We start from the raw sequence: 12,484 nt of genomic DNA on the forward strand, positions 1-12,484 counted from the left end.
ACCAAGGAGATGGGCTGCTTTAGAGTATTAGCTTGTCATTCAAGGATGGCTCTTCAAGAAATGTTTTTTTAACTTTATGAGCCACTCTGTTTCCGTCTGGAACATGGTACGTGTACTACAATATCTCCAGATCACTCCAGTTCATTGACACCTTTATTACAACATTCCCCTGTAATATGGATGTATGCGGTGTGCTCTGCTGGAAGCCTGGTCGTTGCTCTCACCCGAATGGCCTCACATTAGTCTTCTTTCATGGAAGGGTTTCTTGCAACTCATATTTGCTCCTATTTTTACAATATCTGTAGAATCGGAATTGGTTCCTTGGTGTTGGTGGGTGTTCATTGTAGTTCTGCTTGACAGACTGTTTATTTCTCATAACTTTTTTTATTGTTGTAGCTCAACTTTCTATTTTATATGAAGGCTTTTCACTCCAGGTTGTGCGTTAATTTAATGGTGCTTTGTTGCCATCGTAAAGCATTCTTTTGGGCACCTATGTAGACTCTCTTCGTGAAGGAACTGAAAAACATTCTTCCTTTTGACAATAGTTTTTACATTTTTTTAAAAACTATTTTCCCCTCTACTTAGGTGATATTTTATGGCACTTGTGTGCGATTGAAAGAAAATAACATTGAATGGTGATATTTTCTGTGTGCATATTCTTGATATTAAAAATGTAATTAAATATTTGAAACACTGACTAAGGTGCATTGAGTTTTGGTTACTGTGAGGGCAATGCATATGCTCACCATCTAATAAAGATGTTGATGAAAGTCTCTGTTCCCATGGACTGGCTTGCATATTGGGGGGGCGAAAATACGGACCACTGAGCTAGTGGGACTTTTTTTCCTGTTCCTGTGGATGCGTGGGACGGAATCACTACTGCAAGTTTTACTGCGGCCTGACAAGTATAGAGTTTATCTGATACCCCTTTTACAACGCCTGCAGGGCCACGTCCCATGCATGACAGAAAATAATGGAGAGTAGGAAACCCGGCCTGGTGGACGAAAAAAGAAGAGCCGACAGCAGGGAGGAGCATGCTTATTCTGTAGCTTCCAAGGCTGGTTGGTCCGGCTGATGTCCAGAAGAGTTGTCAATCGCAAAGGCTATGGTATAAGAATGTCAGATGGCTGACTACTTTAACATGGCATTGAGGGGGAATTGTGAATCTACAGGTTATCCTGGAATGGTCAGAATTAAGCACCATTATCCTCTGCATGTGTTATTTAAATCCGTAAAGCATAGTGTTCAGTTGCATGTAAGTAACACCATTCTCTGGAAGAACAATGATGTAACTTTCTAATAAGGTTGTGCATTGTCTTCACTATACAGGAAGAATTGGAAACCCTGGAAAGCAACTTGCTTGTTCAGCAGGGCACTCTTCAAGCACAGAAGCAGCAACAGGAACGCATTGCGGCCACTGTCACTGGACAGATGTACCTTGAAAGCCAGGTATGTTTCTTCTAATGCCGGGTGCTTTGGGATTTTCTGATTGTGTATTTTATCTTATTCTCATTGTAACTGAGTAAGTCATTTACAAAAGTAATGATTGCAGCAATGGCATGGAGACATTAAAGTCCGCCAAATGATTGGCCAAGGCAAAAATGAAAATCTGTTGTATTGTAAGAGCAAATGTATAAATACTGATCATCTTGAGTACAAGAATTATTGGTGGAAAGGACTATCGATGTTGTCCTGTCCAGTATTTAAAGAGTGTAACCACGAACAAAAAATACCTCATTGACTATACAGCAGAATATATTTTACACCACATGTTCCTCAATGTACTCTCCTTTATTGTTTTTTATGTGTATTTCAAACATTGGCGTTCTGAAAAATTTGCATCTGTAAGCCCACCCTTCAGAAGTTCCAGTCACATCACCTCTATATTTATTCCATGGGGTCTAAGTCGCCATCTCTATTTTTCCGCAGTCTCAGATCTAGTCCAGAAGCAATGAAACATGTCCGCATTAATTAAAAGGAGGGCCAGACATAAACAACACACACATGGTGCGTCCAGCGGAAGAGTATTTTAGAGAAATACCAGATTAATATAAAGCAGTGGCGCCCTTAATTGCACTGAAATCTTAAAGGCTTAACTTCGCCATGAAGGATTCTTGAAGGGTGACCGCTGCTTCACTTTAAGCCCTGCCTGCTGGATCACAAGGACTTACTTGCGGGGGTTTAGATGAGGGAGACCGCCATCATACTCACTGCCCCCCGCCTGCCGCGAGGACTACGTGTCCCATCAGCCCTGTGCCTGGACCACCTGAGGCGCACCTAGCTCCTCTTCCTGTGTGTACTTAATTGACCTCAAAATTCGCTGCGCACGGGCGCGCGTCGGGTGAAGCCCGGGCCAAGGACGGGCCCGTTTGAGCCCTTTCGAGTACGGAAGAGGACGGGCCGGGCCCCCCTCTAACCTGCTACATCTGAAAAGGTCAGTCTCTACTTCTCTGTTTAGTTGATAAAGCGGACTCTGTCTAGCTTGGGTTGTAGGATTTGTCTGGCCATTAACGCGGTAGTGAGGCCCCCCTAATGGCTCTTGCTAGTGGAAAGGGAAAGCATCCCCCAATGAGCGGCTCTGTTGCCGGCACCCTAGGCCAGTTCATAATCCGGGCAACCTCGGTCTTGGCTCATGAAATTCCAATGACCGAGCGGAGATTATCTTTGGAGACAGTACAGCCTAAACATTCTTCTTTGGGAGGGCTGATGCATGCAAGTTCCCTGGAGAGAGCTGTGAATGTGACCATCGAAAATCCAACTTGGGGGAGAGCACTAGATCTGTCCCCGCACCCTCCAACAATTATAACCAAGACTACCCCCATTTTGAAACTCCTAGCCGATCCTAAACTAGTGGCCCCGGCACAAACAGTTCCTGATTGTATTTTACTACCTCGAGTTTCAACAAGGTCAGTACGTAGCTTTAAGCCCCAAGCTGCGCATCATGTGTTTGAATTTGCAGTAACAGGAAAACGGGGCGGGGCCCACATAGGAAGAAAAATGCGAAAATTCACAAACCTAATCCGATTGGCGCTTCGCAGCCTCCCATACCTTCAGCCTCTCCTGAAAGTAGGTCATTTTCCACTACCTTGGGCTCACCATCGATTGACCTGGTTGGGGCACCACCTTTCCAAGTGGAGGAGGCCTTTTGGGACAAGCTGGGTATGATACTTGCTTCCTCATTGACTCCTATCATCGAGAGACTATCGCTCATCGAAAATAAATTGCGCCATTTTGACTCATTCTTTGTATCAAATCATCCTAAAGGGGACATTTCATTGGGTTTCCAATGGGAGCCCCTAGACTCGATTGAGAGTGCTCCTTGTAACCCTCGGAGTACCATTCAGCAGCCATGTGTACCATCTAGTTTGCCATCTACCTCTGCCACTGGGACTGCTGCAGGCAGTATCATCCCGAACCCTGGTAACATGCCAATTGGGGGGGGGGCTCATTGAATAAGTCTTTGTGTTCAGGGCCACACCCTCCAGGGAGAGATAGTCCGTCCAACCCCTCGCACTATGCCAAAGGCCATGACCATCGAACGCCCCACTCCAACTCTAGGGTAGTGTGTCCTTGTTTACCATGTATCGACTTACCCCCTGCCTCGACCCCATATGTACTTGTTTTGGTAAATGTCCCAGTGTTGGATCAGGGTGTTGTGGGGACATTTACCGAGTTAAAAAATAAGTACTACGAAGTACTAAGTAATACGAACAAACCATTACCACCACAGGTGTACAGCGAAATTCTATTCGCTCGAAGAGTTAGTTGGGTGGGCCAGGGAAGGTAATGCTTTGAGGGAGACTGCATTGTGATCAATTTTAGAGACAGGAGGGTGGTTGACAATATAGGTAACTGGCACCCGCGGAGGAGCGTCACTGGGATTCAGTCATTCCTCCTAACCTTCTTTTACCCTCATCAGCCGGCTCACTCTCTACCAGAGAGGAGAACCGGATTATGGGAAAGATGGGACGCCCCTGCACAGGTGGCTAGTGTAAACTCCTGGAATTACACCCTTAGTGGTGTGCTATCAGCCCCTCTCCCTCTAAACAATAGGTTCAGTGTCTTGGACCAGGTGGACTGACTGACCCCTGGATATAACAATGGTGCCAGGCCCCACCTACTAGGACCTTGGTTGGGTCACAAGGGATTTTATCCCTGTGGTGGCACAGTGGCTCGCCGCGAGGAGGAGGAGGGGTGTGGGGAAACACTTGGGGTGGCGGTTGGGGTTGTACAGGTTGTTAGCATTCCCATGTTGGGTGGGGAGGGGGCTAGAACCCCTGTATCTACTCGGGGACTTACTGCCAGTCTACGACAGGTTACTGCATCCCAGAGGTTACAGGGTGGTGAAGTTTGCGAACAGCCACTGACGATCCTTGTTCCCCCCCCAAGATACAGTGAATGCTGCAAGGAATGTAGCTTGTAATTTTAAAGGTAATGAAGAACTTATTGGTGAGGGCGAGATAGTGAATCCATCTGAAGACATTGATTTATGTCCACCTACTGCAGTTATACAGAATTTGAAGATAGCAGTGCATCAGGGCCTCAAAATCTTGTCCTGGAATATAGCTGGTTTATCCGCCAAGATGGATCAACCGGACTGGGGTGAATTCATTGACACCCAGGAGATCTGACTATTCCAGGAGACGTGGACCCTGAACCCTAAACATAGAGCAGGGTTTGCAACTTTTTGCAAAGCTGCTACACAGGGGCCTATGTAGTTGAGCTTATATAGCGCACAGCTACCCGCAGTGGGTTTCCCGGCGCTTGCTTAGGGAACCCTTCCTGGTATTCCCCTGTGAGATAGCAGGGTATCCACAAGGTGAAAGTCAGGCATCCCGCCGCGAGGGGCCGTTGTGGAGATTAAGCAAGCTATTGCCCAGAGTCGCAGAGTGTGAACCCGTGAGTCGAGGAGGCACCGGGGCGAGAATTATCGAGTCCGTGGAATTTTTTAGCCCAAGACCCGCCGAGGCGGGGAATTGAACCCTGGTCCAGGACCGATCTCAGTTTCCGGGTCTGCTGCCTCTAACCCCTGAGCCACACTTCTCCACAGGGGAAGACCCTCGGGAGGTTTGAGCATATGGGTTGGTACACATCTTGAATGTGAAGTAAAGTCGATAGAAACCCACTCCCCGGTAATGCTATGTATTATGGTCTCCCCTAGTAACTCTCCAAGGTTCGTCATTATTAATGTCTATTCTCGTCCTGTTAGGCATGGTCAGACCTCACAGACGTTAGACTGTCTGTCGACCTTCCTTACTACGTTGCCCGAGCAAGTTCTCTTCATCATTGGGGGGACTTTAATTGTCATTTCGAACCCTTAACTGGCTTACCCCACCCCATCACGAGTGAAGAGGACTCATCTTGGGGAATTCCATTTTGTAATCACTACCCAATTAAGGCTTGGTCTCCCCTAGTTCTGCAGTTGACTACTCTCACTCTTAACCACTCTTTAAGGGCTTGTAATGTCCGCTTTCCGGCTGACAACCCCGGCAAGTTTACCTTCGAAAGGATGGGTCAGAACTCTACTATTGATTATGCTTTGGTTAATGTGGACTTCTGGCATAGGATTTTAGACTTCCAGGTGCAGCCTCGTATGGAAAGTGATCATAATCCTTTGATAACAACTTTGGACTGTTCCAAACAGGAACCAGCCCAGGCTGACAATAGTTTACCTCCCCCGACTTATTATTATTAGATGGGGGGTAGAAGGATTTGTTGGGCAACTTTCACACAAACTCCAGAGGCAATGGCATCTTTGTATAAATCCATTATTCCTTTCCTCGAAAGGACATGCCTTATTACTGAAAGTGCAGACGCCAGTGAATCCCTTGAGGAGTTGGGGAAAAATCATCTGGATTTGGTAGGAATCTTGGCAGGGTTTTTCTTTAAAGAGTCATTCCCTCAGAAGAAAAAAACTAGATGCAATAACCCCTGGTACAATAGGGCTTGTAGAGTCGCTAAAAGCTCCCTTTTGACAAATCTTCGCGAGGGGGACAATCTGAGCTTTAAGGTAGCAAGGGCACATTTTAAGAATACTACTTTAGCAGCAAAGAGAGAATGGGAAATTTATAGGTGGCAGTCAATAAAGACTGCCCTAATTGACAAAGACTCAAGAGGGTTTTGGAACCTGGTAAAAACAGGTAAATCCGAGTGTAGGTCTGCCATCGAACCGAACCTCGGAGAAGAGGTCTGTCGTTCCCATTTTAAATCTCTATATTCAAAGAATCAACCAGAAAATATAGAGATGGGCTCTACACCTATAGACTTAATGGAGGTTATCCCTGAAAATATACCACCATGTACATTGGTGGAGGTATCAGTGGCTTTGGCCAAAGTCTTGCCGAATAAGACTTCAGGCCTGGACCGGGTCCCAGGTGACTTCCTCAGATCTGAGCCGTCCATCTAGACTCCGTATCTGCAGTCCTTTTTTGATGCTGTCTTGTGTGGTATGAAGCAACCTCCAACTTGGGCGGGGCGGAGATCATCCCCATCTTTAAAAAGGGGTCTCCCCTAGAACCGGGTAACTATCACTACATCCCAACTAGTTTTGGGAGTTTCTACCAGTTTGTGATTGAGCTGTATGCCCAAATATCTCATCTTGGTTTTAGCTTCTGGGATAGGGACTGAGATATTCCAACACATAATATCGGTTTTTTCCTTATTAATGCCATACCCAGAAGCGATACCAAACTCCTCAGCAAGTTGGAATAATCTTGGAATTGCATCTAATGGATTTGAAGTGTACAAGAGGAGATCATCTGCGTATAAAGCTGTCTTAATTGTTAAATCTCCAATTTTGAAAGGGTGAATTATAGGATCCTGTCTTAAAAGACATACAAAGGGCTCAATATATATATCAAATAATAATGGAGATAAAGGACATCCTTGCCTCGTCCCTCTATGAATATTTAACCAGTCTGACAGTCCACCATTCACCAGGATCCTGGCTCTCGGGCCCCCATATAAAGTTCTGATTCCATTGATGAAGACTTCTGGAAAACCGAACTTCTTCATCGCTTTCCAAAGAAAGAGCCAATTCACCTGGTCAAATGCTTTGGCAGCGTCTATTGCGACGATAGCAAGAGGCTTCTTTTTCTCTGTGGCGTAGTCTATGGCAGCAATTACTTGGAATGTGAGCTCGTTTAATTGACGACCAGGAATGAATCCCCTCTGGTCAGGATGGATAATAGATTTTATGACATTGGCCAGTCTAGTCGCTAAAATTCCAGAATATATTTTTAGATCGGAGTTCAAGAGTGAGATGGGGCGATAAGATTCTATCTTTTCCGGGTCTTTATTCGGTTTAGCTATTAATGAAATTGTAGCGTCAAACCACGAAGGTGGTATTTGGTCTCCCTGAATAAAAATTCTATTGAATAGTTTCTGAATTGGAACTAGAATTTCTTCAATATTTGCTTTATAAGTCTCTATTGGGAGGCCATCGGGACCTGCAGCTTTATTCCTTGCCATCTTCTTTAGTTGGAGTCTAATCTCCCCTTCTGATATGTCTTTTGCCAGAAGAGCTATGTCTGAATCTTTTAATTGTGGTAAATCATCCCAGAGTGGCAGAGTATCCAGCTCGTCCATTGAGCAGTTAATTTTTTCCGTATATAGCTCTTGATAGAATGTTCTAGCTTCTTGCCTGATTTCGTCATCTTCAGACAAAACAACTCCAGACCCACGTTGAATCAGAGTTTTGATGTTGTTTCTAGTTCTCTCCGACCTAGCTTTCCACGCAAGCAGGGACCCACACTTCTCTCCATATTCAAAATTGCGTAATTTACTGACTTCCCATTTATCCTTGAGTAATTTTTCAGTTCTCGATCTAAAATTCAATTGTAAGTCTACTAATTCTTTTTCCAATTTTGGTACATTAGTTCTGTCATCCAAAGTAGCGGAGAGAAGCTGTTCTTCTTTTATTTTAATTAACCTAAGCTCTTTAATATCCATTTCCTTATTAAACTTCCTATTTATGATCATCTGGGAGCTGTATATTCCTCTTAGATAAGATTTGAATGCATCCCAAACAATATTCTCAGGGGCAGTTTCATCATTAAATTCAAAGAACTCTGTGGACTTTTCTTTGACTTTGATATTAAATACTTCATTTAAAAGAATAGTCCTATCCAGTGTCCACCTATATTCGGGAAAGTTTTTCTGAATATTGATATTTAATTCAACCACTGAATGGTCAGACAGGCCAATCGGAGTATAAAAGATAGAATCCGTGGTTGCTAAGAACGATTGATCTAATAGAAAAAAATCTATTCTGGAGAACTGGTGGTATTTTTTGCTATAAAAAGAATATTGTTTTTTTGTGCCATATTTAACTCTCCAGACATCTGACAATGTATAGTCTTTCATAATGTTCTTCAGGATCAAAAAAGATTTTTTTGGACAATTGTATCTAGATTTAGATGTACGATCTAATGTAGGGTCTAATAACAAATTAAAATCCCCCCCTAGCACAATTGGGATTGTATACTGGATCATATATTTTTCTAATCTCTGAAGAAAAACAGGATTATCCTCATTCGGACCATAATAAACCCCGCATAGGAATTTAACTGAACTTATTGAGATCACCGCGGCTAACCACCTCCCTGACTGGTCTGTGGCCCAATCATGCAGTATAATACCCTTATTGACACAAAGTATTATTGCAACCCCTCTCGTTGTACCCGTCTGTTTTGAACAGAGAATCTCCTGTACCCAGTTAAGTTTAATGAATATTTTCCTACATTCATCCGCTTCCAAATGTGTTTCTTGTAATAGGATAATGGAAGCTCCAATATTTTTTAAATAATGAGAAATGTTTAATTGTTTCTTACGACTCCCTAGCCCGTTCAGGTTCCATGAAAGAATTTTAGTAGATCTTGGTTGGGCCATCATATAATCTTACTGTCCTTCTGTTGTTAACTGAAAAAGAATAGTAGCCTGCTATAACGTTTAATTTTCGAAATAAATAAAGATTTGTGACAAATGAGGACTTTTTTTTCTGATTTTCTTCCCCATCCCTCTGAACCCTTACCCCCCTCCCTCTGAGGAACCCCCCCCTACTGATTGGCGAGATTACGCCCTATAAGGCCCTGGACCTCCTCTGCCCTACCTCTATATGTGAAACATATACAAAAAGTCAGTCTCAAGTTTCCCTTATAAGCTATGTGTATACATATAAATTTATATATATATATTTTTTTTTATTTATTTATTTATTTATTTATTTATTTTTTTTTCCTCCCTCTTTTTTTTTTTAATAATTTTTTCCCCAAACCAATTTTTTTTTTTTTTTTGATCCCTCCTTATTTATTTATTTTTATATATTTTTTTTTTTTCCTTTACCTCCCAAGAATAAACACAAACACACTCCCCCTTTACCAGCACCACCCCCATAGTATCCTATACTATTCTATACTGAATTGAGCTAGGATGACAGTTCGATCTCAGTTCAGTTGCATTATCTACTCCTTCCTCTCCTTCATCTTAGTTAGCACCGCATCCGCTTCCTCCGGGAAATGACAGGTAAACATTTTATTGTTCCACATTATTTTGAGGATGGCTGGAAATTTCATTTGTACTTGTGCCCCCATTGAACGCAATTCTGGCATTCTGGAGCCAAGCTCCCACTGTCTTTGGGCTGTTTTACCACCTATATCTGATCTGACTTGATAGGGATTGGCTTGAAAATGCAGAGAAGTACGCGAGAGACATCTAGTGAGAATAAGCTCCTTAACACTGTAAGTTTGAAAATAGACAAGGATTTTCCTAGGTGCCTTCCGTTCTGGGTGTAGCCTGAACGGGTCCCTATGGACCCGCTGAATCTCCGCTTCCAAATTGATGTCTGGGCGATCCTTTAGGATATCCTCCCGGAGGAGTCTGCACACAAAGCCTTTTATATCTTCTACTTCTGCGCCTTCCGGGATTTTAAGGATCCTCAAGTTGTTGCGTCGACACTGAGTTTCCAACCTTTCTAAGTCCATGGCTAGAGTTCGATTCTGGGCTTTCAGGGCATCTATGCCTTTAGAATTCTCTTTTGAAGACTCTGTGAGAGATAAAAGAGGTTAGGAAGCTTTTGACCAGATGGAACTCTCTGCCTTTAAATATTTACGGTAGAGTAAATTTGGTGAAAATGATCATCTTGCCAAAGGTAACCTTCCTCTTTAATTCCATTCCTTTAACATTCAATAAGAAAGACATTCTTAACTTACAGGGTAGGATAGGTTCCTTTATTTGGGCGACAAAATCTCCCAGGATAGCCTGGAGGAAGTTGAGGAGAGGACTAAAAATAGGCGGCCTTGCTCTCCCGGATTTACTTTTATACTGCTATGCTTTTCAATTTAAAAATTTTAGACTTCTAGCGAACAAATTAGATTCCACCTCTAATGGTATACTCTTCCGAGCCATGTTGTCTGATCTTCCATACGGGGTTGACTTCTTCACGTTTAAATTTGGAGACCAAAAATTCTTTAAAAAGGTTCGACTGAAGCTTTTGAAGGCTGTTTTACATAACTGGCTACAAATAAGAGGGATGTTAGGCATACATTATTATCATACATATGCCCCGATATGGGATTCCCCTGGTACTCCGGAATGCTTGACAGATCAGTTAGCACTTCCGTTAAAGAGGGCGGGTCTCTTCAAATGGGGGGACCTTCTTGATACATCAAGAGCACTAAAATGGGAAACGCTGGTAGGCTTAACCGGGGGAACCCTCACGAGATTTAAGTTCTATCAATTATCGGCCTGGTGGGGAAGTCAAGCTTGGGATTCTGACGATGAGAGCCTCCTTCTAGACCTAATTAGTAATAACACGATAAGAAAGGGGGAGACTGCCCAATGGTACAAAATCTTCATAAACAATAAGGACAATCAAGAGGCGGAGATTACTAAGTTATGGGACCCCGCTATCCTTCAGGTTTCGGACAACCCTGTTAAATTATGGGCAGATTCTTTCTCTATGTCCCAAAAAATAATTAAACCTTCTAACTTGAGAAGAAATCATCTATATACATTGTACAGGGTTTACTGGTCTCCTGCGAAACTTTCTAAGATCTCCACAGTCCAATATTCTTGTCCCAGATGTAAGTCACAAGAGGCAGATGATATACATATGTTTTTTGAATGTCCAAGTATTAACAACTTTTGGGGACAAGTCTGTGGGTTTTTGGAGGAGGTACTTTCATTTTCACTTACATACACTTTAAGTTTGGTCTTTTTTGGTCTCCAACCCGATTATGATATTAATAGCAACATATCACAGTTTATTTTTTATGCAATAGTGATCGCCCGAAGAGAGATCTGTAAAGAGTGGAAGTCTGCGCTTCCCCCGACATTCGCAGATTTCCTTAAAAACATCATGGCGGTGAGTAAATTGGATATTTTATGTGGTGGAGAGGAGTCTGCTAAATTATGGTCAGCCTTGAATGCTTGGTGTGAGAAATAGTCCAATGATTATGCCAGAGGTTTTGTGGACTTGTCCTTTCTCTGTAGCAAGTATCAACACGAGAGGAAGTTGGACGAGTAATAACCTTACCTCTGGGCAATCTTCATCGGCTATCCACAAACAAGAGGGCTGGTAACGTGAGTTTGTGTCAGTGGCCTGAAGAGCGCCTATTTAGAGCAATTATCTACTGGGGGCATATATGAGGACACAAAAAAAAAAAAAGAAAAAAAAAAAAAAAAAAGAACCGGGTAACTATAGGCCTATCAGCCTAATAGACGTAACCCAAAAGATCTTTGCCCGTGTTCTACTGGGAAGATTGCAGACCTGGATGGATGACCACAATATTTGAACTCCGCTACAGGCAGGCTTTAGGACCAACATTTCAACACTTGATCAGCTGTTTAGACTTCAGCTGATCCATTGGAAAACAATAATACTGGAAGGTGGTTCTCTCTACCTTACGTTTGTGGATCTCAAATCCGCGTTCGATATGGTAGATCGAACCCAGTTGTGGACCTTATTGCTTGAGATGGGAGTACCAATCTACCTCTGCCAACAGCTTAAACGACTCCATGGTGGCACTTTTGCTAGGGTAAGATCTGGAAAAGGCGGTAAACTTACAGCGCCCTTCCCAGTTGAGAAGGGGGTGAGACAAGGCTGTGTCCTTGCACCTACACTCTTCTCCCTCTTTCTCAACGGTTTAATCAAGGATCTGTTAGCTGTAAGGGATATAGATTCCCCAAAACTTGCTAATTGCAAAATCTCCGCACTGATGTTTGCGGATGACACGCTGCTCCTCTCTAAAACACCTATGGGGATGCAGCGTGTCCTTGCAGCATTTAGCATGTTTGCAAGAAAAGAAATCTGGAGGTTAATATAAAAAAAATCAAGTATATGGTCTTCCACGCTGACTCCACCAATTGTCACCCTAAGTTGGATTTTAAGCACTTAGAAAGGGTCCCGGTATTTGATTACCTTGGGCTCACTATAAACGACAAAATGCAATGGGGGCAGCAGATTACTAAGGTAAATTTAAAACTC

At 43.1% G+C, this 12,484-nt stretch overlaps 2 protein-coding genes across 7 annotated transcripts in view; one reads left to right on the forward strand and one right to left on the reverse strand.

The window, feature by feature from the left end:
- The window catches only part of LOC144773109 (betaine-homocysteine S-methyltransferase-like), a 656,112-nt gene that overhangs the window by 617,380 nt on the left and 26,248 nt on the right, over positions 1–12,484 (reverse strand). The window lies entirely within an intron of this gene.
- ERCC5 (ERCC excision repair 5, endonuclease) overlaps positions 1–12,484 on the forward strand; it is a 212,442-nt gene that overhangs the window by 86,511 nt on the left and 113,447 nt on the right. Inside the window, exon 11 of the mRNA XM_078657970.1 lies at positions 1,330–1,449. Coding sequence (XP_078514096.1) covers positions 1,330–1,449 — 120 coding nt within the window. The remainder of the gene's footprint in view (positions 1–1,329; positions 1,450–12,484) is intronic.

This window comes from Lissotriton helveticus, chromosome 8 (assembly GCF_964261635.1).
Source record: "Lissotriton helveticus chromosome 8, aLisHel1.1, whole genome shotgun sequence".
In the NCBI taxonomy this organism is placed as follows: Eukaryota; Metazoa; Chordata; class Amphibia; order Caudata; family Salamandridae; genus Lissotriton; species Lissotriton helveticus.